Below are 25213 nucleotides of genomic sequence, written 5' to 3' on the forward strand. Positions count from 1 at the left end.
CAAAGACCAAAGTCGCTCATATACTGTTTGATTATATTTGTGGACTGCCAATTACGCTGAGTTCCTGCTGTATTGAGCCTATTCATTTCTTCATTTAGTCCAAGGTTGAGGTCGCCTCCAAGAACAAGTGTGCCACCTAAGTGTTCAGAGAGTGCACTGAAAAAACTGTGAAAGAATGAGGGATCATCAACATTTGGACCATATACACTTACAATACATAGCTTTTTATCAAGTATAGATAGTTTCGAATTGTTAATTTTGTTTCCTGAAAATTCTCCAAATGTTTTTATTAATCTTACTAAATTAGGGATACTATCTTTCAGATTAGTCAAAAAAAATACAATATCATCTGCAAATAAAGAAATTAGATGGTCTCTTCCTCCAATTCTGATCCCTGATATTCCTGCATTTGCTCTCACAGCTATGGCCAGAGGTTCTATTGCTAACACACAGAGAATTGGTGACAGAGGGCAGCCATGCCTGGTTGATCGCTGTATATTAAAGGGTTTTGATATGTTATTATTAGTTAAAACTTGTGCTGTTGGATGTGTATACAATAATCGGATCCATTTCAGGAATGTTTCACCTAGTCCATATTTGGGGAGCACTTGTAAGAGATAATTCCATTCTATTCTATCGAAGGCTTTGCACGCATCTAGTGATAGCAGCGCAGTGTCCTCCCTATTGTTTTTCTCATAAAGTACATTGAGGACACGTCTTATATTATTCTAGCCTTGTCTCGTTTTAACAAAACCTTGTTGATCGTCGGTTATCAAATTAGGCACATATTTATCTAGTCTCCTAGAGAGTGCTTTACACAAAATCTTTGTATCACATCCCATAAGACTAATACCCCTATAAGAGGAGTATTCAGTTGGAGGCTTATTTGGCTTCAATAAAAGGGTTATTGTAGCTAATCTCAGTGAGTCTGGGAGTATTCCAAACTTATACGACTCCCCATACATGTTAAGAAGTGGCTGTATTAATTTATTTTTAAATGTTTTATAGAATTCCATTGGAAGTCCATCAGGGCCAAGCGTTTTGCCGCTATTCAGGTCGTCTATGGCTTCTGACAGGTCTTTTATTGTTAAAGGACTATCGAGGGCTGTTCTATCCTCTTCTGAGAGGGTTTGAAATTTTAGCTGATCGAGAAATGCATCTTGTGTTTCTCTGTTTCCTGTATATTCAGATTTGTATAAAGATTGATAAAACTCTCTGAAATTTTCGTTTATTTCTAAAGGGTCTGTTGTTATAATACCCGATTTGGACTTTATGTGGGTGATGGCTTTTTCTGCTTGCATCTTTTTTATCCTCCAGGCCAATAATTTTCCTGCCTTCTCTCCTTGGTCATAAAATAATTGTTTGGTCCACATTAAACTTTTTGCCACTTTCTCTGCTGTTAATTTATCATACCTGGCTCTTAGAATAGTCAGATTGTTTAGTTTAGTGGGATCATTGCTCTGGTAAAATTCTGTTTCATTACATTTAATTTGTCTTTCTAACGATTTTAACTCTTGGTTATATTGCTTACTCTTGTTGCTACTGTAGCTTATAATTTCCCCTCTTATGTAAGCTTTAAATGCTTCCCACCTAATACTAGCAGTGGTTTCATCTTTATTTATTTGAAAATATTGATCAATGCAAGTTTCTATAAATTTGACAAATGATGGGTCCTTTAACAAAAATGTTTGCATCCTCCATCGCTTTACACCTTGATCAACTTCACCCAATTTAACTGATAGACATACTGCAGCGTGATCACTAATCACAATACTGTTATACCAACAGTTCTCAACACAAGGTAGTAACTCTGTAGAGATAAGAAAGTAGTCTATCCGCAAATGACTTCGATACGAACTAGAATAACATGAAAATTCCCTGTTATTTGGATTCCTTGTCCTCCAGACCTCATTTATTCTCAAATCTTTCATATAGTTAAAAAGTATTTTCCTAGTCTGGGTATGAGTAGTGTCAGTTTGAGACGACCTGTCCAGGTTAGGGTCCAGGGCGCAATTGAAGTCCCCTCCTATGATATAAAGGCCCTCCAAGGTTGATATTGTGAGAAATAGATTTTCATAGAAGGATGGGTTATCCTCGTTGGGGCCATAGATATTTATCAGGTTTATTTCTAACATGGACATACGGCCCTGCACAATTACATATCTCCCATTTGGATCTGTAATCACCCTCATAGTTTGAAATGGGATTGACTTATGTATAAGAGTAATGACTCCTCTGGCATGTCTAGTAAAAGAAGAGTAATATACCTGACCCTGCCATCTTTTGGTTAATAAATGCATCTCTGATGCAGTAAGATGAGATTCTTGTAGGAAAATAATTCTCGAGTTAAAATGTTTTAGTCTGTTTAATACTTGTTTCAGCTTAACGAGCTTCCGTATCCCCCTAACGTTCCAGGTCGTAATGTTAATGTTCAAAATGTTTTCTTTAGTTGTCCTCTCCATAAAATATTGTCAGACTGTTTACTGAAATAAACAAAATGAAGTAAAAATTGAAAAAGCAGGTTTGCACATACATTCACACACTCACACATACCAGATAAAGAACTTGTAAACAATTTCTGATTGAACATTTGCGTTTCCTTGTTGGAAATGTCTCCCCCCTCCCTTGAACAAATTATTTGGAGGACGTTAATCCACATCACTGAGGAGTAACTAGTCAACGCGACCTCTCCAAAACCCCATAAATCAGACAGTGTACACTAACCATATAATGATACTGATTTTTCCCCATAATAAAGTAAAGTTTACCCTTGGTAGTACAAAACAAAACAAAACAAAAAGACTTAGTTAAGGTTCAGCTGTTAATATATAACCCCAAAACGATTGCGATTAAAAACGCCCAGTTATGTTAACATAAGTTCCACATAAATTTGAACTCAAAATTTTATCTGTCTCTTATTGTCAGTGACTCAATTACTGGTCGGTTATGTTGAAGCAGAGGCAGTCTTATGGAGTATCTTAATGGTTAACCTGTGGTTTAACCGACTCACTGGTGATGAGCATCCTTTGCTGTTTCCTTCGGCAGATTCTTGTAGAATTCTTCGGCCTCTTGAGGTGTTGAGAAGAGGTGGATCTTTCCACCGTACAGGATCCTGAGTCTGCATGGGTTGTGCTGGAATCCACGGAAGGCGTTGATATCAATAAACCGCTTGACAACCGGGTGAAATCCCCGTCGGATCCGAACCGTCTCCACAGACAGATCCTGCCCATCATGTGTAATTTGTTGTTTTCTTGCTTCCCGATATACCAGTTCCTTCTCTTGAAATTTTAAGAAGCGAACAAGCACCGCTCTGCCCTGGTTTGGTTTCCCAGAGGCAAGCGTGCGATGCACTCGCTCCAGTGTGAATGACTTGTCGGGCGCTAGCCCCAGCCACTTAGGTAGCATGATGTTAATAAAATCGAAGAGTGATTGTTGCCCCTCTGCTCCCTCTTTTATGCCGAAGATGCGCAGGTTCTTTCGTCGTCCGCAGTTTTCCAAATCATCTGTTTTGGCTTCAAGAAGTGCGATTCGTTTGATAGCCGAGTTCAGTGACGTTTCTGTTTTTTCAAGTGTTCTTTCAACTTCGGCAATGCGGGCTTCGGCCTCCTCGATATGAGCCCCCTGGTTCAATATGTCTTGCTTTACCTCCGAGACTTTACCCTCCAGCGCAGTCACAGCGCTTGCCATCCCAGTCAGTCTTACATCGATGCTGTCCAACTTGGCTCCAAAATCCGACCGGAGTGATTTGAGTTCATCCAAAACTTCGACTATGCTAGCCATGTTAGCATCTGTGTCGGACGTTGATGGTGTAGCGCCTGTCTTGCGTCTTCGGGTAAAGATTTCACACTGTTTCACAGATGAAGCTTTTGACATGTCAGTGCCGTATATTCCAGACCACACTAACAGCGTATACAAGGGTTTTTTATGGAAAGTTTGTACACTGTCTTGAGAGCGACCCTCACTAAGCTGCCATCTTAAGGCTTGGCCACGTGACCCCCCGCGGATTTATCAGTTAACTTGGACTAAAACTTCTGGTCTCAGATATGCTTAAAAACCTTTCATTTAATGTCAGACATTTTCACGCTTCTGTTTACGACATTAGAAAGCTTCTGAAGAGGTCAGAGGTCGAGTCCACTGCCCTCTCTTACATAAACAAAACCGCCAGCATGGAGGCGGGAACGTTTCAAACATCGCGGCGTGGCCGACACGAGGCCGCGGACTCAGTCCTAACGATGATCATCAGTCACCTTCTGATCGCGCCTCCTCCTCCTCGTGTCTCCCCTTCTCCTCCGTCACCTCCACACTCCTTCAGCAGCATGCCATCATTTGTCTGTGAGTCAGTATTGGGCCACAGGGGAGGTCTGCTGTGTAGCCCCCCCCACACACACACTCAGAGAGGTCATTACATTAACTTTCACACACATGCAGGTCTTCATGCTAATATTGAATGATTAATGTCCTTTTTTAGTCCTCACAGTGTGACTGTGTAAACAGATTTATGTCCCCAAAACATCAGCAACACACACACACGCTCACAGACTCACAAAGAGGTTACTTATCACAAGCTGACAAAGTACCTGCAACCATGAAACACACACACCGTGTTTTCATGTCTTTGGGGGGACATCTAATCGACATAATGCTTTCCCTAACCATCTAAAATGAACGCCTAATCCTAACCCTGGGGATTTTGTCCCCATAAAGGTGTTGGTCCCCACAAGCACAGTAAACGTCCAATATTTGGTCCCCACAAAGATATGTAAACACGGTCACACACACACACACACTCCTACGATGTGTGCCAAATGTGGACTGACATGATGTTACAGATTTTTAAAAACAGAACAAAATCCATCACAGCATATTGAAAGAGGATGTGAGGTCAAAACACAAAGCACCAATCAGCAGCCAGGACATTCAAAACCCAGTTATCATGGTCGGTCCCCTCAGACATGACGATGGGACGTTTGGCCCTCGCCGACTCACGTCTCCTTGGCATCTTTCCTGGCTCTGAGTCGGGCCTCCTCTGCAGACTGTGTGCTTGTCTTTGCCTCCTTGTTGATCTGAGGCCATCCATCTTACATCTCGTGTCCTCGTTATGTTCGTGCCAGTCTGTGCACGCTCTGAAAGCCTCAGGTTCCCCAAACTTGGATCTCGTCTTTGTGTTTGACATCCTAATCCTTCACTGTCGCCTTCCTCCCCCTTTGAGCTGAATTATAAACCAGAGGACAGAAAATGAGCCGAGTTACAGCTGTTTGTGTTTGACAGGTGGATTCAGAGACATGTGAAGCTCTGTAAGGTTGTTTGTTGTCATGTGAACGTGTTGGTGTGAGATGCAGAACGACGCGATATCGTTCACATCAGCGAGCTTTGAGCTACGAAGCTTTTCTTCAGTAACATTGTGTCGGTGTTTCTCCTGCAGCTAGAAATTAATATAAGTGTGAAACCTGACCTGAACTTCAAATTGGATGTGAACAGCAGAGCGTGCTGATTTGTTAAACGATGCTCTGAGGACGAGGACTCAAGCTGACTGGTTGCAGGCTCCTGTGTTTATCGTGTCAAACTCATGTTTTTGTGAATGGAGTCTGCTTTACCCGTCTCGTGCCATCCTGCCAGGTAAAGTGATGAAAATGTTCTAAAGTCTGTTGCGTAGGGGGCGTGGCCTACACACCTGCAGCTAGCTGACAGGCCTCAGAGAACAGGTGTGATGTGGCTGCTGTGATAGCGAGAACAGAAGAATGACTCCTGTGGCTTCAGTAACCTGTTCCAGCGAGCACATTCATGCTAATGTTCCTCTGATCATCATTTCCATACGCGGCTGCTTCCTGTTTCTGCCTCTCGGTGAATCCCGTCCTCGTGCGTCCTCAGCTCCGCAGGTGGCTTCTCACTCGGGCGAGTGTGCAGGTCCTCTGATGCTCCACAGTGATGATCCTTACTGTAGTTTGCTGTTTCTGTTCTCCTCACAGCAAACCAGCTCCTGCTGTCACAGCTCAGATAAACTTTGTTCTTCCCAAACATTTTTAGTTTTGCATGTTTTATCTTCACTTTTCTGGGTTTTCTCCAGATTCTCAGGTTTCCTCCTCCCACCCAAAGACACATATGTTAGGCTCACCGAAGCGGTCTTAGAATAGATGCACAGATCACCTTCTCCAGGAGCTTTTCTCAGGGGGCACTGAGGTGTTCCCAAGTTAGTCAAGACACAAGAGTGATCTCTCCTGGGCCAGTTGGACACACCTGAAACACCTCACCTGAGAGGCGCTATCAGGCTTCCAGCACAGATGCTAAACCACCTCAACTGGCTCCTCCCAGTGTGGTGGAGTAGCAGCTGTACTCCAAACTCCTCAACCCACGACGGAGCCCAGACTCAGTCAAGCTCGTTCCCACTGCTTTTGTCTTTCAACCAGTTTCAACTTCACGCTCTTCAGCTCCTCCTCCTCCTCTTCAGCTTCTGCACCATCCATCTTTCCATGTTGAAGACTCCGAGGAGTTCAAGACCCTGCACCTTCACCTTTCTTCAGCTGAGAACCTCAGCATCAGACTGCTGATTCTCATCTCAGACACTTTAAACCAAAACCAGCATCCCGAAGCACCAAACTGTGCACTGGTCCAACCGTCCTCAGACAGGTGACTGGTCCACGGTGTACAGCCTCTCACCCTTTATCTCAGGGTTGGGGAACTCCAGGCCTTGAGGGCCAGTGTCCTGCAGGTTTTAGGTCTCACCCTGGGTCTACACATCTGAATAAAATGATTAGTTCATTACCAGGCCTCTGGAGAACTTCAAGACATGTTGACGAGGTCATTTACACATTTAAATCAGCTGTGATGGATCAAGGACGCATCTAAAACCTGCAGGACAGCCCTCGAGGCCTGGAGTTCCCTACCCCTGCTTTATCTGATGGGATGGGCTCCAAACACCAACTCTTGGTCATACGTGACCAAATTAGGGCTCATGAGCCAGAATCAGCCCAAAAGGCCACGTCAAGCTGACCTTCAGCATCCTGCACTCAGAAGCTGATAGGCCAGCGTGATGCTGCAGTGAGTGACTGTAATCGGTCCATACTGCTGTTTAACTCGATTTCAGCTCCACTGTAGGAAGTCTCAGGACATGTTCTTATCTGCTGTGTCTGGAGAGTGTTCAGCACACGTATGTTAGCGTAGCGTGGCCCCTGTGGATGGACTGATGTTATCTCCAGATGTGTTGTATTTATTTTGACAGTGGAAACAGCATCTCAGTGATCCATGCGTCATGCTGCATTCTCATTGGTTGATGAGGACTTACACTGTGGCCAGTATAAATACTTTCCCAGACCATTAATGGTTAAATTTCACTGAGGTCTTGAAGGATGGATTGCTCTCTCTTACTTCATCTGTTAGAATGAATATTAATGAGCTGAACTATCTGAAGTCTCCTGTAATGGAGTCAGAGGTTGAAGATCATTTGCATACATGCGGCCGTGTGGAGGAGGTGGGATCAGAGCGACAGCTGCTGAAGAGCGAGGAGGCGGCGGCTGAGGGAAACTCCAGCGGCTGCGCTTTCACTCCAGATTTAGAGAAGGAGAGGACAAGAAGGAGCTAAAGATGACGAGGAGCAGATGAAGAGAAGCAGCAGGAGTGCACGAGCGTGCACGACTCACGAGTTTACCTGCAGGAAAAAAGTACGTGTCAATGAAAGTGTTTGTTTCATCCTGTCAGACAGGAAGTGACCACCTCTCTGCTCGTTATCAGCAGAAATGTTTAAGACTTCCCCCTTCGTAACACCTGTACGCTGGGGGGGGATGTTTGCATTGTTTGGGGCGTGGCCTGTTTGATTGACAGGTGGATGGCGACACAGGTGGCTGTAGCTGCTAGCTTCACCTGAACCGTGTTTGTGCTGTCGGAGCCTTTTGGAGCATTTTTAATGACATCATGTGACCAATAACACGCCTGCTGTGATGTCACTCACTAACAGAGCGTCCAACAAGGCGGAGCTCCAGTTTTGTCGAGACAAGAGCAACAGGTGAGGTCAGACTGGCCTCTTTTATTTACAGTTTCTGGGTCACATGTCAGGACACAAACTGCACGTCAGCGATTAAAGCTGAAGTTGATCCTTCAGTTTCCTGAAGCACGAGTCCAGTTCTGGGTCATGGGGGCTCTGCAGCCTATCCCAGCAGTCCCTGCCTGACAGGTGGGCTACACCTGTGCAGGTTCGTCTCTCACTGTCGACTGTGTGACGAGCAGTGTTGGGACTAACGCGTTATTAAGTAACACGTTACAGTAACTACGTTATTATTGTGGTAACGAGCACGGTAACTAGTTATTATGCCAAAACCAGGAACGCGTTACTCGTTACTGGGATTTAGATAGGCTCGTTACTCGTTACTTCGTGTGGTGGCATCGCGGAGCTTCCACAGATTCAGTAACATTAGCAAGTGGTGGAAGCCAGCAGGTGGATGAAGGAAAAGGGAGGCAAGAGGAGAGACCCGAAGCGGCCGCCGGTCCGCGTGTCAGGCGAACTGAACTTCAGGTAAGAAGTTATGACCTGCAGTCTATCGGAGTCAGATATAAACCAAGTTTAGGTGGAGTTTATTTTCGGTATGCTGACTTTTTCGTACTGCGTGCTAGCTAGCATGACGGAGTTTCTATACAGCTGGGTGGGTGCTATGTTACTGATGTTGAACTTTATTTTGTTCATACGGTTAATTATTAGAGTTTCCAACCGTCCCCTAAAAAACAGAATCGTCTGGTATTCAGAGAAAATATTACGCGTTTCGTACTGAGGTGAAAAGCAACACAGTTTGTCCCGGACTTCAGCTACAATGAAAAAGACACAAAGCTGAAGCTGCACAGCTGCCTCCTCTTCTCTCATTCTCTCCTGTTGCTACTTCAATCATGAAACTGATCAATGATCAGCTGATCGGCTTTTCTCTCTTGTTTATTTATCGCTCACTTTGCGCCAGAAAGAGGAAACCAGCGGATGTCGCGCTAAACAACAGCAGCACGTTTAAGCTTGATCAGCTGTTGTTAGAATTTATTTAATATTAATTTCTAGTATCAGCTGATGTTTGCTGGAGCCACAGCTGTAAAGCTGCTGGTCATGATATCGGTTTGGTTATCTGGTGAGAGGGAAACATGAAGATGAAACCAGGAGATGTCCTTACTGAATCATCAGAGCTGAACAGGTGATGGAGAAACAGGTTTACCTTTTAGGTGACATGAAAGAGTTGAAGGGAAGTTATGAGCTGTTTCTGAGAGACAAATAACACCAGGATCCTTTTCTACGTAGCTGACAGCTGGTAACTGTGCAGGGGCGGGTCTAGCAAAGTGTTGCCAGGGGGCCAGGTAGGGCATTAACAGGGAAAGGGGGGGACAAGGAAATACTTTTCTTTATTATTCTCATTTAAAATGTCTCGCTTTTAAAAAATAATTGTCTGAGTCTTACAACAAACAATTGATAGATTGATACATATATACCATCAGAACAGTGTACATCACTGTCACAACAGTGTTTGTTTTCATTCAAAGGCTTTATGATTTTTCCTATAATGGTGGGCCGGTCTCTAGTCAAAATGCCCGGGACGATTTTTTTGTCCCAGTCCAGCTCTGTATGCAGCTCATCTGCAGTCTGGTGTTACCTACATCTTCCTATTCAGAAGGCAGAATTTCCAAGTTCTGAGTACAATCAAAAGCACCACGACTGCAGTTTTTGTGTTGGATGTAAAAAGCAGGCTAGAATCATGGCGGCGGTCAACGACGGTCCAGGCGTGGGATTTCTCTCGTGGAAATGTGCACATTATTTTTTCCTTTCTATTGGTAGGTGGCACAGTGCACTTGTGGCAAGTAAGCAAGCTAGAAGACTGGCAATCCGGCTGGGTATCCAGTTACGGAAGCAACACATTAACAAGAGAATTCTGAGTAAAACCAAAGTTACTTTCCCTAGTAACTAGTTACTCTGAAAGTAACTGAGTTACTTTTTTAGAGAAGTAACTAGTAATGTAACTAAGTTACTAATTTAAAGTAACTTACCCAACACGGGTGACGAGGACCGGTGAAAGGCTTCAGTTGGCCGATTCTTGTGAAAAACACGAGTAATTCTTCTGACACGGTTTCCCAGTCTGAGGAGAGACCCACTCCACAGTTATCAGAGCGTTTCACACCTCCGAGTGGGCGTAAATCACTTCTCATATGAAAACATAATTTTAACATTTAGTCGCTTTGCTGTAGATGCAGTCGGCTCGTCACCAGCAGCTCATTTTTCCATCTTTCTGCCACTTTTCCACTCATGTCAGCTGCTGCTTTCAGCTCATTATGTGACCTCATTCAGTCGAGAGATGCACAATTAAGCTTTAAAAGCAGAATAAATTTAAAGGGACGCGATTCTTTCATCACAAACACAAGTGTTCAGACGCAGAGCAGAGAGTCACAGGTTGGTTTCAGGACTGGAGATGATTTTGGAAAACAAAGGTTGTTTCCAGTAAACGGTTTCTTCTCTAATCTTCAGTCGAAAAGCAGCAAGAAGAGAAAAACATCAGGTAATGAAGTGAGATGAAGGTGAGATGGGAGGAAAATGTGAAGGGAAGCAGACTGAGCTGAGAGTGAGGTGTCAAAGGTCCAGAGTCTTCAGAGACTTAAATGAACAATCAGCGGCAGAAAGGAGAGGAAGGTGTCAGGCGAGGAGGAGGAGGTGCTGAAAGGAGACGCAGCCAGGGAGAGAGTATTGATTTCTCTGAACGCAGGGGATTAACGGCGGTGAGGAGGAGAGAGAGAAGAAAGCAGAGGTGATGGGCAATCACCCGACAGGAGGGTTCCCGCCTGCCGTGTGTTCCCTTTGACGGCATGCTGTGTAAGAGTTTCTTAATTGACTTATTAGGAATTTTGGTTGTTTATAACCCACACCTGCCACTCAGGGAGAATAAGGGTGACCCCAAAAAACCACATCAGAAAATCCTGCTGATATCTGCACTGATGTGGACGCGGTGGTGTGTCAGGACACCACGTAGGTCGATGGAAATGGAAGTGATCAGCCTACAGAGGGCTCAGTTCAAAGACGCCCCGAAAATCAACGTGAAAACGTGATGCAGCGGGCCGCTCGGTAGTTTGGACGGCCCCCACGTGCTTGTACGCATGCTTGATGTCACGCTGTGGTGGGCGTGGTTTGTGATGTGGCAGCAGGGAAGGCTGACACACCGGAGCACGATCAGCAATCACGCCTCTTCGCATAAAAAGAATGAACTGGGTCCTGAGTTGTGTATGTGTGGCTGGCCCGGTGTGAAAAAAGGAAAGTGTTTGAAAGTGCAAGAACGTGGTCGAGTCTGCCACGCGTCTTCTACACACGCCATTCCTAATGAGTTGATGGATGGCATCCTGGGGAACTCCTCCCACATCTGGAGCAGCTCATCACTGAGGTGCAGCCTGGTGGCGTCGGATGGACTGAAGCATCATGTCCTAGAGCTGTGCTTTTGGATTTTGGTGTCAGTATCTTCATCTTCGACCCACTGCACCATGGCAGACGCTGACACGGGTCCAGTCCATTTGTGAAGTGGCTCCTCGCTGCACTGCACAGCTTACACTACGCTGCTCAGCTAAGCTATCAGCTATCAGAGTCCTCCAGCTGTAAACCCTTCCTGTTTGGGCGGGGTCTCATTGATGTTCCTCTACTGCACCTGTTGGTAATTTCATTAACAGCACAGCAGCTGAACCTGATTACACCTCCTCTAATGAACTGACCAGATCGAAATCCCAGTTTCACAGACTTGATGCTGTACTCTGATTAAAAAGTGCTGCTTTCATTCTTTGAACAGTGTATGTACAGACTCCACCTGTTTCTGAAAGAAAACATGTTTAAAGCTTGTCCAGGTCAAACTGCAGATTCAAATTATGGTGTTTTTTAAAATTGTCTCCTGAAATCTTTCAGTGTTCAGAGTCTGAACGAGATTATTTCAGGTTTTCTTCTCAGCAGCAGCCTGACTGCTGTGTGCAGTGGGTGGTGAAAAGTGACAGAGGAGGAATAAAGGAGGACATGCAGGAGGAGGTGGAGGCGTGACATCCAGGTGTTGATAGGTTGGAGGCTTCATGCTGCGTGGATGCAACAGGGAGAGACGGGTGGACAGCGGGAGGGTCGGAGTCAAAGGAAGGAATAAATAAAGGAGGGATTTGTGTGGCTGTGTTAACTGCTGCCTCACAGAGCAGCTCAGGATTTGGGAGGCTGGAATCATTATGCACATGTTTAACATTTTTCTCTCTTATTTTGAAAGTCTTTGTGTTTCCCTCTCACAGGAGTGGGTGCAGCATCACCCACAGGTTTGTGGCAGCGTTATCATGATGAATGTTTGTTGTCTGCAGGTCGAGACCTGTGTTGGTGTTATCGACAGCAGCACAGACGGCTGTTGATTGGCACGCAGTCACAGCCAGGTAGAAACTGGAGCTCCGCCTTCTGGACGCTCTGTTACTACAGTAACCTTACAGCAGCCATGGTATTGGTCACATGACTCATTCAAAAGGCTCCAACAGCACAAACGGGATGCAGAGGTCCGGTTCAGCCTATCAGCCACCTGTCAGTCAAAGAGGCCACGCCCCTAATGATGCAGACTTTAAATGATCTATGTAGACCAAACAGCTTGTGTATCAGTCTGTAAACGGTTTATTTTAACATGGCATCTGACTCTCTGCTGCCTCTGCTGGTTGTCAGAGGAACTGCTTGTTTTTATGCGACGCCACGGTTTGTTTCTGTCAGCATGACCTTTCACCTCTGTGGGAGTTTCACTCTGTGATGGCCACTGAGCAGCACCTAAACTTTACAGACGTGTCCAAGGAAGGACGGGGAGGAGAAGCAGGAGGGAGGTGCTGGGAGGAGGTGAGGAGGAGGGAGGTGCTGTGGGGAGGTGAGGAGGAGGGAGGAGTGAAGGCTGAAATGAGTGAAGAAAGGTTGTGAAGTGAAAACATATGAAGGGAGCAGATGGGCTGAGAAGGCAGCGAGTGCGAAGAGCGGGTGTTGATGTCTGCGGGAAGAGTGTTTCCCTTCGCGCCCGCGGTGTTAACTCACATGTCCCATCATGCACCGGGGCGAGCGCTGGCAACAGAGACAACAAAGTGACTGATGAGTTTTTCTTTCTGCCCTCAGCCCACCAGCGAGGAAGACCTCTGTCCCATCTGCTACGCTCACCCCATCTCTGCCATCTTCAAGCCCTGCTCACACAAGTCCTGCAAGTGAGTCGCGCACACACACACGCACACACACACACACACGTCGGGTATTCATGTCAAAGGGGATTGACATAATGCTTTCCCTAGCCCCTTACCATAACCTTATCATAACACTGACACTAACGCCACATTCTGGGTCTGAAACATGCTGGTGGCGGTCAGCACATCCCAAGCTTACAGGACACTGAGACGGCGATGAAGAATGCCCTGTGACGGCGAGTGTCGGGGAAGCAGGATCCTGAAAGTGTGAGATTGATCCTGCAGTCGTCCTGACACACACAGATATGGCTGACTCACACACTCTGGCCTGTGTGTGTGAGTCAGCTGTTTCCTTACTGCAGCTGGACGCCGCCGTGGGCGCAGACCTTGTTCATATCTGGATGCATATTTCATGCTATCCTGAAGGTGCGCTTGATTTAGCTGAGCTGGCACACCGACTCAGCGGCTGTATGGATTACTGCAGCGTGATGGAGAGCGCTGTCACCAGGTGAACCAGCTGATTCCTCCTCGTGACAAACGGACCTGCGAGAGCAGCTCTGAGTGTTCACTCGGGCCCCTCCTAAACACACAGACAGGTTTCAGTGTGTGGGTCGCACTTAGTTTGCTCCACGCCGGGTGAAACGAAGCTTCAAAATGGATCAAACGTCGTGTCGTCTGATTGGACAGCTCTCTGTTGTCGGTCCTCTGGCAGCTTTCTTGGCTCGATAACGAAAAATGATCTTAATTCTGCCACATTATTCTTTATTCTTACTGGACCTTTCAAAATAAAAATCACAAAGTGCTTCACACAAAAGCTAAAACACAGAAACAAAAGTGAACCAAACGCAAGTTTAAATGATGAGTTTTTAGCTGTTTTATAAAAGAAACTGCTGAGTCCACAGAGCTGAAGAGGGGTCCAGAGTCTGGGGGCCACAGTTACAAAAGCTCTGTCACCGTGTGTTTTCAGCCTCGTGTGATGGACAACCAACAAGCCCTGATCACATGACTTCAGGCACCTGCTGGGATGTAAAAGATCTCTGATGTATGTTGGTGCTCGTCCATGCAGAGCTCAAAACGTGCTGAAGAGGGAGTAAATAAACCATGAGTCAGAAAATCCCCCGACAGCCGCTCGGGTTAGCCGCTGTTCTTTAAATATGGCTCAGTCTGATGGGCTGGGCGCAGGAAGTGATGCAGAGCGGTGACAAGCATCATCCTGAAGAACCAAAAGCACGACCTAAGTGTCGTCTTACAAAGAGATCCGCACAGATGAGTTAGCGGGCAGGTCCTGGCTCGACTTCACCTGAGTGTTTGGAGACAGGTCGCCTCCCACCAGGTAACCTGGACCTGCAGCTTGCTGCTGCACGTGCTAACAGTAACCCTCTGACAGCAAAACGCTGTGAAGACGTGTCAGCGCAGCTCAGTCACACAAACACCTTTAATGCTCAAAGCTGTTTGCAGACAATCACATGATCAGTGTGACTTCCTGTTTCCTCTGCAGAGCCTGCATCAACCAGCACCTGATGAACAACAAGGACTGCTTCTTCTGCAAGGCCACCATCACCGGAGTCGAAGACTACAGCAAGCCGGCCTCCTCCTAACACGCACGCGCGCACACACACACACACACACACAGGGTGAAATGAGGCACCATAAGTACACACAAAAAACCAGAGCAGTGATGTGAAGACAGCAGCAGAACCAGCTGTCACATTAGCACAACACCACCTCCACCTGTCAGAGCGAGTACACACACACACACACACACACACACACACAGTGTTACAGGGCAACAGGATGCAGGCGTGTCGCCTCTGCAGAAACACACAAACAGCAAACAAAGGAGAACCTCATCCTCAGCGGAGGAAGGCTTTCTCAGAGACACCCACAGTAATTTAACACAGACACACAAAACTCACAAAAAGGTCGACAAAGAGCCAAGCAACTGCAGCTAGGATCCAGCGTCCTCCATCACCTCCTGACCCACAGCTCAGAGAGCTGCACCTGTACTGTACCTGTACACACACACCTGCTGGTGCTGGACTGTTGTTACCCTGCTGTGACAGATTCAGGCCAAAGTTTAGTGTCACAAACAAAAAGGACGTCACTGCTGTTGAAAAGCTGCTTTAAGATAAACGTTCACATCATTAAGAAGTGACGTTCAGGTCTCATGAACTTCATTCACAACAGAGCACAGAAATATGTCACCTCTTCAGACCGGTTAAATAAACAAATGTCCATCCTTTAACTACAGGCTGCTCTTCATCAGTAAAATTCAAACCGTCAGCAGATGTTTGAACTTTCTATTCTCCGCGAATCAGAGATAACCTGAACCTGGCGTGGATGAGACACACGTCTGTGACTGTGGCCAGAGTATCCGGATTACTGTGCTGCTGATGATGATGGTGGTGTTTCTGCTTGGGGAGTCATTGCGTGCTTGCTGTTCTCTGCTGTTAGTTCCACAGTTATGATTTCACACATGTTCACAAAGTCTGATTGCGACACCGTCAGTTTGTTTCCAGCATGTTGAGGACAGTGCGCCTCGGCGGCGTGTTTATGGCGTGATAGCGTGACCTCTGTGTGCCACTCCGGGCTCCTGTAACCACATTAAATTATTTATCCTGAACCAGCAACAGTCTCTGTGTGTGTCTCTGCTCATTTTGTGAATTTATTGATCATTATTGATTAGTTATTGATTAGTTATTGGGGGGTTTTGCTAGCCGTGCCACCTGACCACCAGAGTGCTGACCCCGCAGTCTGACCTGAAGCTCAATTTTCTTCCTTTATGGGACAAACAGAAAAGGCTTCACTGTTCTCAGCCTGTCAGGTGTCGATCGCTGGGTGAGATCCTGAACGCTAACGCAGCAGAAACCACACCACTGAAGGAGCAGGCGAGGCGACGGAGCTCCACCCCTCACCTGACTCACCTGAGACGAACCAGGAGGCAGGAAACTGAACACATCTCTAAGTTACCGTGCTCAAAGACCTGCTGTAAGAAACCGGCACCGTTAGGGTCACCTGGTCCAGCCCTAACTATATGCTTTAGCAAAAGGGAAAGTTTTAAGCCTAATCTTGAAAGTAGAGATAGTGTCTGTCTCCCGAATCCAAACTGGAAGCTGGTTCCACAGAAGAGGGGCCTGAAAACTGAAGGCTCTGCCTCCCATTCTACTTTTAAATACTCTAGGAACAACAAGTAGGCCTGCAGTGTGAGAGCGAAGTGCTCTAATAGGGTGATATGGTACTACAAGGTCATTAAGATAAGATGGGGCCTGATTATTTAAGAAGGGGACATGAAACGCTGCACACATAAAGGCTCATTTACACCATGTTTAAAGTTTTAAAACATGTTTAGCGCCATCTTCTGTCAGTACGGACCGTGACGTCTTGGTTGGTTGAGGCTAACAGAGTCACATTAGTTTATGTTAGCTAACTAGTGACAGGCTCAGAGGAAAATAAGGACAGTAAAACTGAACATCAGTGACAGGATGACTGTGGTGCTGCAAGATCTTCACTTTACCGTCTGCAGCAGGAAGTGGCTGTTCGCTGTTTGGCTAGCTGCACTGAAACAGGAAAGTCCAGCTGTTAGCTGTGATGTTGGCGTTTGTAAAGCACTTTATAAATGAGCACTGTGGTTTCTTATGAAACATGATAGAAAATCCTGATATCCATGAGCAGAGAGATTTTATTGCATAAAGTAGAGCTGATTGGTGTCAGTGCAGCCAAACAATGAAGAACCACTTCCTGTTGTGTGTGTAAACCTTTAAACACTTATTTCACAGTGAGGCAGGATCAGAGTGTGTGCGCAGCGTTTTTATGTCCTCTGTATTTAACAGCGAAGGAGAAATGTGCTCCTCATTAAATGATTTTGTGTGTGTGTGTTTGCTTCACAGACTTTGTGTTTGTGCTTTCACTGCTGTTTTCTAATGAAACCGCTTTGACTCGATGTGTAACAAACTGCACTCACACAGCATCCAGTCAGATATCACACTGACCTTATTCCCCTGGACTCAGAGCAGTCTGCAGTTCAGACTCAGTTTTCTTCATATAGACTGAGGCGGAGTGGACACAGTCCACAGGATCACTGTGTTCATCGCAGCCTCAGACTCTTCATTTCACACCTGTAAACAAAGATGGCCGAAGCCTCAGAGTCCGGTGGATGACCTCTGTGCTCGTCGGAGTTACTGCGTGCTGAGTGTTGTTCCTTTGTGAAACCACAGAGTTCAGGTTGTAACAGGTGCAGTCAGGGCGCTGTGGAAGGATATGACGGTCTGTACGAGCGGGTGATGCGGTCAGAGACGTAAGTTTGAAATATTTCATCTTTGCTTTGAATCTGAAACCTTCAGCTCTGTACACCAGATTTAAACTGTGGTGTGTGTGTGAGAGAGAGAGTGACCTGTTGGTCAGGCCGGGTGGACGGAGTTTATAGACTGAGACAGAAATAGCTGCAGCAGGGTTGGCGAGAGAGAGGAAGAGGAGCGGTGGTGAAGATGAAGGAGACGTGCACAAGGACAGCCAGAGTATTTATAGAGGAACAGGAGCCTTCTGTTTCCCCTGATCGATGGAGGAGCACAAGACCTATACACAAATGGCTGTGTGTGTGTGTGTGTGTGTGTGTGTGTGTGTGTGTGTGTGTGTGTGAAGGTAAATGGGTCAATGACAGCAGCGGGAAAAAGTTTCCATGTTAACTGGAACTTGAAAACAAGCTCGTCCAGGAGGAAAGCACACAACATGTGTGTGTGTTTGAACACTTATCTTAAATGTAAAACAATGTTATTATTTTTATTTATGTTATTGTTATTCTGTTGCTGATGATGAGCGATCACAGCATGTGGTTTACAGACCTGCGAGTTTAAAGATGAAGCTCTGTCTCCACCTGCTGGCCGACCCTCAGCCTCACACCTGCTGACTAATCACCTGTTCACACTCGGCATTATGAACCAGCAGCAGTTATTACAGTCACTGTGAGCTCCTGGGATTATTAGATATACGAGCCGCTCATATTTTGCACCCTTACCTGATGAAGCCCAGAAGCTTCACTCTACACCTGCAGGACCCAGCCACACCTGAGCGAAGCCACAACATGTCAGACTATAGGTCACCATGATCAGAGCTGAGCTGAGAGGAAAAGTGTGGAGGAGACGTGATGAAGTCAAAGGTCAGCATGAGCACGTGTCAGCACGCACTACAGTTATCATGTGTTTAAAAGCAGGTTTCATCTGTTTCATTTGTTGTCTTTCATTCACTGAACTACTCTTCTTTCTTGGGTGTTTTAATTTCTGAAGTTAAGTTACATAACAGCTTCATGCTGTTTTGTGATTGGCCATAAGGTGTTTTCTCGTCTGCGGCAGACTGGCCTGTCTGGGCAGGCCCCTCCTCTGTGTGGAATAGACTCCACCCCTCCAGCTGCGACCTTATACATGGAGGTAAATGGATGGCTGGGTTCTCCGATCACACCCAAACAAACTGTGTAAACCTCAAACATTCACAGACGGTTTATGAAGAAGCAGCCAGTATGGACGTCTGTTAAACTGGCAGTGTGTCTAATGTCCAGCAGGGGGCGACTCCTCTCTGATGGGGCTGAGGGCGCGCTGTGAATAATTTACCTGCAGCCACACAGAGTTAAATAATAAGCAAAGTAGCTTCATTTCTCCCATCATCAGCTCTCTCAGCAGACGTCGCTCTGCTGCGATGCAGCTCTGCTGTTAAAGCTGCAGCCGTCTGAGTCACGGCTCTCTGATCGACTGCAATACAAACAAATACAAAGAAATCCTGAAGATCTTAAAACTCTGTGTTTGAGGCGTCAGCTGAAATATCAGAGAAACTCATGTGAACTCGTTTCTCTGTACGTTTTATTACCTGACAGCACGTAGAGAGGCCTGTTCAGGAGCCATGAGTTGAACCATTGAGGCGATGATGAAGCGTCTAAATGAGAGAAGAAAAATAAAGAGAAGTTTGGAACAAAGATCGCTGTTACAGCTTGGCTCGTTTACTGTGGAGGGCCAGGAGTGCCAAAATGAATGAATCAAGTACATCATTAAATAATTGTTTCATTAATTAATCACAATTACGATGCCCATTCATTTCATTTAAAACATTGAATAAATTATTTATTTCCAATTTTATTTAATTAATTATTTAATGATGTATTTATTTAATTCATTTTGGCGCTCCCGACCCTGCAGCTCTGTCCATGAATTAATTCTATCTGTCAGCTCCACCCATCAAAGTCAGGGGGTGGGGTTTATGCTGATCCAGTCAAAACCATCGCTTTGGCCTGGTGGCCGTTCTGTCTGTGAGCGTTTCTCAGTTTCTCTGATAAAGCTTCAGGACAGCGCCCCTCGAGTTTGACACCGGTGTCATGTGACCCCGACCATGTGACAAATAAAACTTCACATTCTTGTGAAAAACTCTACGGAGTCGTCTTCTGGGTTCACCCCACGTATCGGCCCTGTCACAATTACATCATAGCCTCATGACACAATGACATATGGAAAGGAGTAATACGTATCCAGAATAGAATAGAATGGACTCAGGTGCAGACCAGCAGGTGAACATATACACACAGGGCGAGGGGGCGGGACTCCAGGGGAGTACAGGAAACACACTCCACTCTCTCGCTCTCCACGCTTTGCTCCTTACTCCCCTTCAGGCACTCACACTCACCTTTCACTCAACGCCACGCCGCAAGACTCGGGGAAACAAGGACAGGTCCAGGAAATGGGAGTTACTCAACGATCCAGCGAAGAAGAGCACTGAGCCGCCATCTTAAATAGAGGCTCAGGCAATCAGGCAGCTCCATGGCACCTGATTACACCGGGCATGTGGGCCAAGGGCAGGAGCCCAAGATGAGGAGGATGAGGGAGAGAGAGAGAGAGACAGACAATAAGAATAAACAGACATGTGGCCTGAAAACTGTATCAGCCAGAGAGATGCAGAGACCATGACAATAATGGCTTCAAGGTAACCATGTGTAGAAATGTCACAGCATACTGTAAAGAACCGAATATTACACATTAGGAAATGAACACCTGGTTACAGGTGTGTGTGGCGTTAATGAAACGTGCTGGTTAAGCTACCACAGAGGAACGGGATCTCTGAGACGTCCCGATAGAGCGGACAGCACACGTCCTCCTCTGGTCTGGAAGTCACGGAGTCTCCGAGTGAAGCTGGAAGCAGCAGCTGGCTTCTTCAAACAGGACGTCAGTTGTTCTTGTCTTACTTTTGTATGCAGTGTTTTTCTGTCAGCGGCAGGTCCAGTTGAAGGATTTCTCTCCCTCAGTACTGCAGTACTTCCTCCTGTAACGGTCCCAGATCAATTTTTCTGTCTGACTCGTAGATAAATGGCGGAGAGCTTTTTCACAAACTGCAACTACACCAAACAGCAGCTGTCTGAGGTTTAAATGAAGGTCCCATCTCTAAATTCCCCGCTTACACATTTTCATACATGTAACATTTCAGTTACAGCTTAGCCTGAATGTTCTGGGGCTCATCCACTTTATGACAACATGCTAATGGAAATATGTTTCAAGGTTCCTGTAATAGTTCAATTCAATTCATTTGTATTTATATGGTTATATGTGGTGCCTCATGGCAACACCATATTGGTCGCACAATAATACAGAGAAAAAACAGAACACCCCAACAAAGTGATAGTGTTTGTTTTCCCCACTTTCACCAAAAACCCTCCATTTTAACAGAAAAGAAAACCTCCAGCAGAACCAGGCTGGAACCAGAACCAGGGAGGGAGATAGTGTCTGTCTCCTGAATCCAAACTGGAAGCTGGTTCCACAGAAGAGGGGCCTGAAAACTGAAGGCTCTGCCTCCCATTCTACTTTTAAATACTCTAGGAACAACAAGTAGGCCTGCAGTGTGAGAGCGAAGTGCTCTAATAGGGTGATATGGTACTACAAGGTCATTAAGATAAGATGGGGCCTGATTATTTAAGACCTTGTATGTGAGGAGCAGGATTTTGAATTCTGGATTTAACAGGAAGCCAATGAAGGGAAGCCAAAACAGGAGAAATCTGCTCTCTCTTTCTAGTCCCTGTCAGTGCTGGGTCCCTGAGTCTCTGTCTCTTGCTGCAGCAGAATCAGAACTCTTTATTAATGCCTGAGGAAATTATGTAGTTACAGTTTACAAAAACAAGAGAAATAGCTCCAATATAATTAAACAGCTTCATTATGAATATCAGGAATATTGCAGAGATTAAATCCCTATTAATTCACTATGTGTTAATAGACCTCTCTGCATCGAATCATATCTGTTATTAATCTCTGTCTCTCTTCCACAGCATGTCTTTATCCTGTTTTTCTTCTCTCACCCCAACCGGTCTCAGCAGATGGCCCCGCCCCTCCCTGAGCCTGGTTCTGCCGGAGGTTTCTTCCTGTTAAAAGGGAGTTTTTCCTTCCCACTGTCGCCAAAGTGCTTGCTCATAGGGGGTCATATGATTGTTGGGTTTTTCTCTGTATTTATTATTGTGCTATCTACTGTACAATATAAAGCGCCTTGAGGCGACTTTTGTTGTGATTTGGCGCTATATAAATAAAATTGAATTGAATTGAATTGAATTAAATATACATGATTGACATTTATTACTCTGTAAAACTGTGTTATTTTCACTGTAGAGGATGTAAAAGCTATTGTACTGTGTATTAAATGGAGACATATCCAGCTGAGGGGTCCAAGAGACAAGGCCTGAATGCTAACCTGCAGCTTTACGCTCTAAGAAGAGAAGTTGATTCTGTTCATCTGGACGTTTTTATTGGCAGAAACCTTCATCAGGTGACTTCAGGACATCTGGACAATGACTGAAACCAGCACCACTGATGAACAACGGGCTGTGAGGTCAGTTTATGATCATTAATATGCAAATTGTCATGACGATTGATCAACAACCACTGATCAGTGGCCATGAGTCCCATTCACAGAGAGTTGGGGAATCAATCACAGCATTGTAAGATGGTGACAGATGGACCCTTAGGCCCCCTCTTTGACTCAAAGATAGTCTTTCCTTGTCTTGTGAATGACCTCCTTGACTCCCGCGTGGAGCGTACGGAGTCCTGGCCTGACGAGTGAGCTCTTCTGTATCATGTCATCCATTTAGGCAGCGGTTGTCCTTCTCTCCTGGATCGGCTGGAGCTTTCTTTTGACGCCTTTCCAGCTTTGACAAAAGTCCAGCTGGGATACCCACATTTACTCAGGGCCTTCTTGATGTGCCGTTCTTCTGCCTCCCTGGCTGCTGTGTCTGTGGGGATGGTGTTCGCTCTGTGTTGTAGCGTCTTGATGACACCCAGTTTGTGCTCCAGTGGATGATGAGAGTCAAACCTTAAAAACTGATCCGTATGCGTAGGTTTATGGTACACATCAGCTTTTAGATGTCCCCCATTACTGATGGAAATCTCACAGTCTAAGAAGGCTAAGCTGCCACTTTTCATATCCTGCCTGGTGAATTTGATGTTTCGATCCACCGAGTTAATGTGATCCGTGAATTATGGTACGTCCTGAGATTTGATCCTGTAATCTCTTAGGAACTACCTCCAACATTTCAGTGACTGGGATGCAAGTGTAGAGAGATGTAACATCGTACGAGACCATGGTTTCATCTGCCTCCATGATGACATGTCTCTCCTTCTCAACAAAATCCAAGGTGCTCTGGATGTTCAGGTGTTCAGAGCTGCCTACCAGCGGGTTGAGGATCGAAGCCAGAAATGATGAATAGAATCAACTTTTTGGGATTTCCTTACCTGGATAATTGAGCATAAGACAATCTAAGCAGAGCTGTTTCAGTCGAGTGCATCTGATGAAGCGCAGACTGAAATGTGTGTTGTGAGCAGCTAAAACTGCTGTAAGCACTTTTTCTAAGGTTTTTGGGTTAAGGGCAGAGGGAGGGTGAGCACTGGGTGCAGTTTCAGGTGTGTTCAGCTACTTTGATGAGTCAAATTTTTATAATACAGTTTGGTCTACAAACTGATTCCATGATTTCTTTTTTAACTCCAGTTGCTTATCTGTACCATACTTTCATTTCAGAGTGCAATGAGACATGAAACTGCATCATTTTCAATAAAAAACTGGAAAACTTGGGTTCTTCTAAAACGGGTAGTGTACCTCGATCGATAAGCTCTGCAGTCCTGTGATGGTTGAATGAACTGTGAGTCTCAGACTCGGACGCTCTGTTGGCTGTAAATCGTTTCAGCTCATTTTCACTTTGTTGTTGTTTTTGTTTGGATTGTTTCATCTTTGAGAGGAAATGATTTCAGTGTTACACTGAGAATTATGGACAGGGTAAATGTTTAAAGTTTTCATATCAAAGAGATGCTAATTATACTTTATAAAACACGAGGTTTGACCAGTGGACTGACCCACATTCAGGTGAATGTGGGTCAGTCCACTGGTTAAACTTTATTGTGGTCATTCATGCAGTCTCACGTGTTTGTCAGCGCTGCGAGGCTTCAGCCAGCTCTAAGAGATTCATAAACCTGTAAACATCTGATGTGAGTCGAATCGTCACATTTACTGTGTGCTGAATATGAGTTAATAAGTGGCTCTATCTGCACTTCATCCAGCTGACAGCAGGTGGCAGTGTTGGACTTCACTGAGGAGGAGAAAAGCCCTTTGTTTCTGAATGAACTGTGTGTGAAGCTGCAGTTCCTTTACTGACCACCGGAGGCGTTCAGTCCCCGTGCACTCCCACTGCCAGCAGAAAGAAGGAAAAGAAGAAAAATTCCCTGTTGTAGGTACCAACAATCACTCCCATGTCTCCTTCCCTGTGCACCTGTGTTCCTCACACCTGTCACCTGAAGGTGTGTCGCTGTGTAGACGATGGCTGCTGGAGTACAAGACGTTTGTTCTCACACTGACAAACACACACACACACACACACAGAGCACACACACACACACACACACACACACACACACACACACACACACACACACACACACACACAGAGCACACAAACACAGACACACACAATAAGACATTAAATGTTATATACCTATGTGGTATGTGACTTTTGTTGCCATGATGCCAGGTCTCTCTTGGAAATGAGATTTTAAATCTCAATGAGATTTTTACCTGAATAAATAAAGGACTAATAAAAAAAAAAAAGCTAAAGGTGAGTCTGATTAACCTGATCACCCAGAGACAGAACTACTCCTCTTCCTCTCTCTCTCCCTCCTGTGATTTTCTGTTGCTGCTCCTCATAAAGCAAAGACAGGTGAACACATCTGGGTCTTAAAAATGTTATATAAATAACTGACAGCAGTTGATTTTCATGCCTGTTGTGTTAATGTAGTCTGAAGTTGGTCTGTGGCGCCCTCTGCTGGTCACTGATGTGATGACACCCTTGAAAGAAGAGCGACATCTGCCTGAAGGAGGTTTTAAAAGCAGGTCCAGGATCAGAACTCCTCATCCACCCAGACTGCAACACCTGGAGCCTGTGACATCATCTGTGACATCATCTGTGACAACAGCAGTGTTCAGGCATGTTTTTCATAGCAGGACTGGAGCATGTTCATCCAGTCGGGCCATCAGCAGGACCTCTGCGTGTTACTCAGACACCTGAACCCTCAGAAGGGCGTGGCTCTGTGAGCGAGAGGTCTGATTGGACAGCACGGGAACATTACAGACAACCTCATAGGCGTCCAGAGTTTGGTCAGCACGCTGTGCTGTGGAGCTCAGCACCGAGCATGCGTCTAATTTATTCTTAGCTTCTTTCTGTGATGTTATTTACGCACCGTGTTCGATGGTTGTGCTGCAAACCTGTGAAGGAACAAAGATTTCTGCAGGTTTCATTTAGTTTGCTGATAGTTTGTCTTTAAAAGACTCAAACGAATGACAAAGAGAAATCTTCATGAGGAGACTTTTCTGTGTCCTTCACCTCCTCTGGTCTCTTTATCTCCTGCAGACCGTCCTTGGCCTGAAGTCAAATCTTCTCTGAAAAGCTTCTCTGTCTGCGGCCGCCCCCTCCCTTCCCCCGGCATCGATCCACTGAGGCGGTCCATTACAGCGTCTGCAGCACAGCGAGAGGAGGGCGAAGGTGGAGGACGAGCGAGGCCAC

At 45.7% G+C, this 25213-nt stretch overlaps 1 protein-coding gene across 2 annotated transcripts in view; it reads left to right on the forward strand.

Moving 5' to 3' along the window:
• rnf123 (ring finger protein 123) overlaps positions 1-24082 on the forward strand; it is a 116842-nt gene extending 92760 nt beyond the window's left edge. Inside the window, exons 40-42 of one of the 2 annotated variants that reach the window (XM_019356810.2) lie at positions 13097-13182; positions 14657-14769; positions 24036-24082. In XM_019356810.2, the coding sequence (XP_019212355.1) occupies positions 13097-13182; positions 14657-14756 (186 nt within the window). In that variant the 3' untranslated portion in view covers positions 14757-14769; positions 24036-24082. Of the gene's footprint in view, positions 1-13096; positions 13183-14656; positions 15791-24035 lie in introns of those variants that run through there. The other variant, XM_005462574.3, reaches the window with a different exon arrangement.
• The last annotated feature ends 1131 nt before the right edge of the window (positions 24083-25213 follow it).

This window comes from Oreochromis niloticus, linkage group LG5, assembly GCF_001858045.2.
Source record: "Oreochromis niloticus isolate F11D_XX linkage group LG5, O_niloticus_UMD_NMBU, whole genome shotgun sequence".
Lineage (NCBI taxonomy): Eukaryota > Metazoa > Chordata > Actinopteri > Cichliformes > Cichlidae > Oreochromis > Oreochromis niloticus.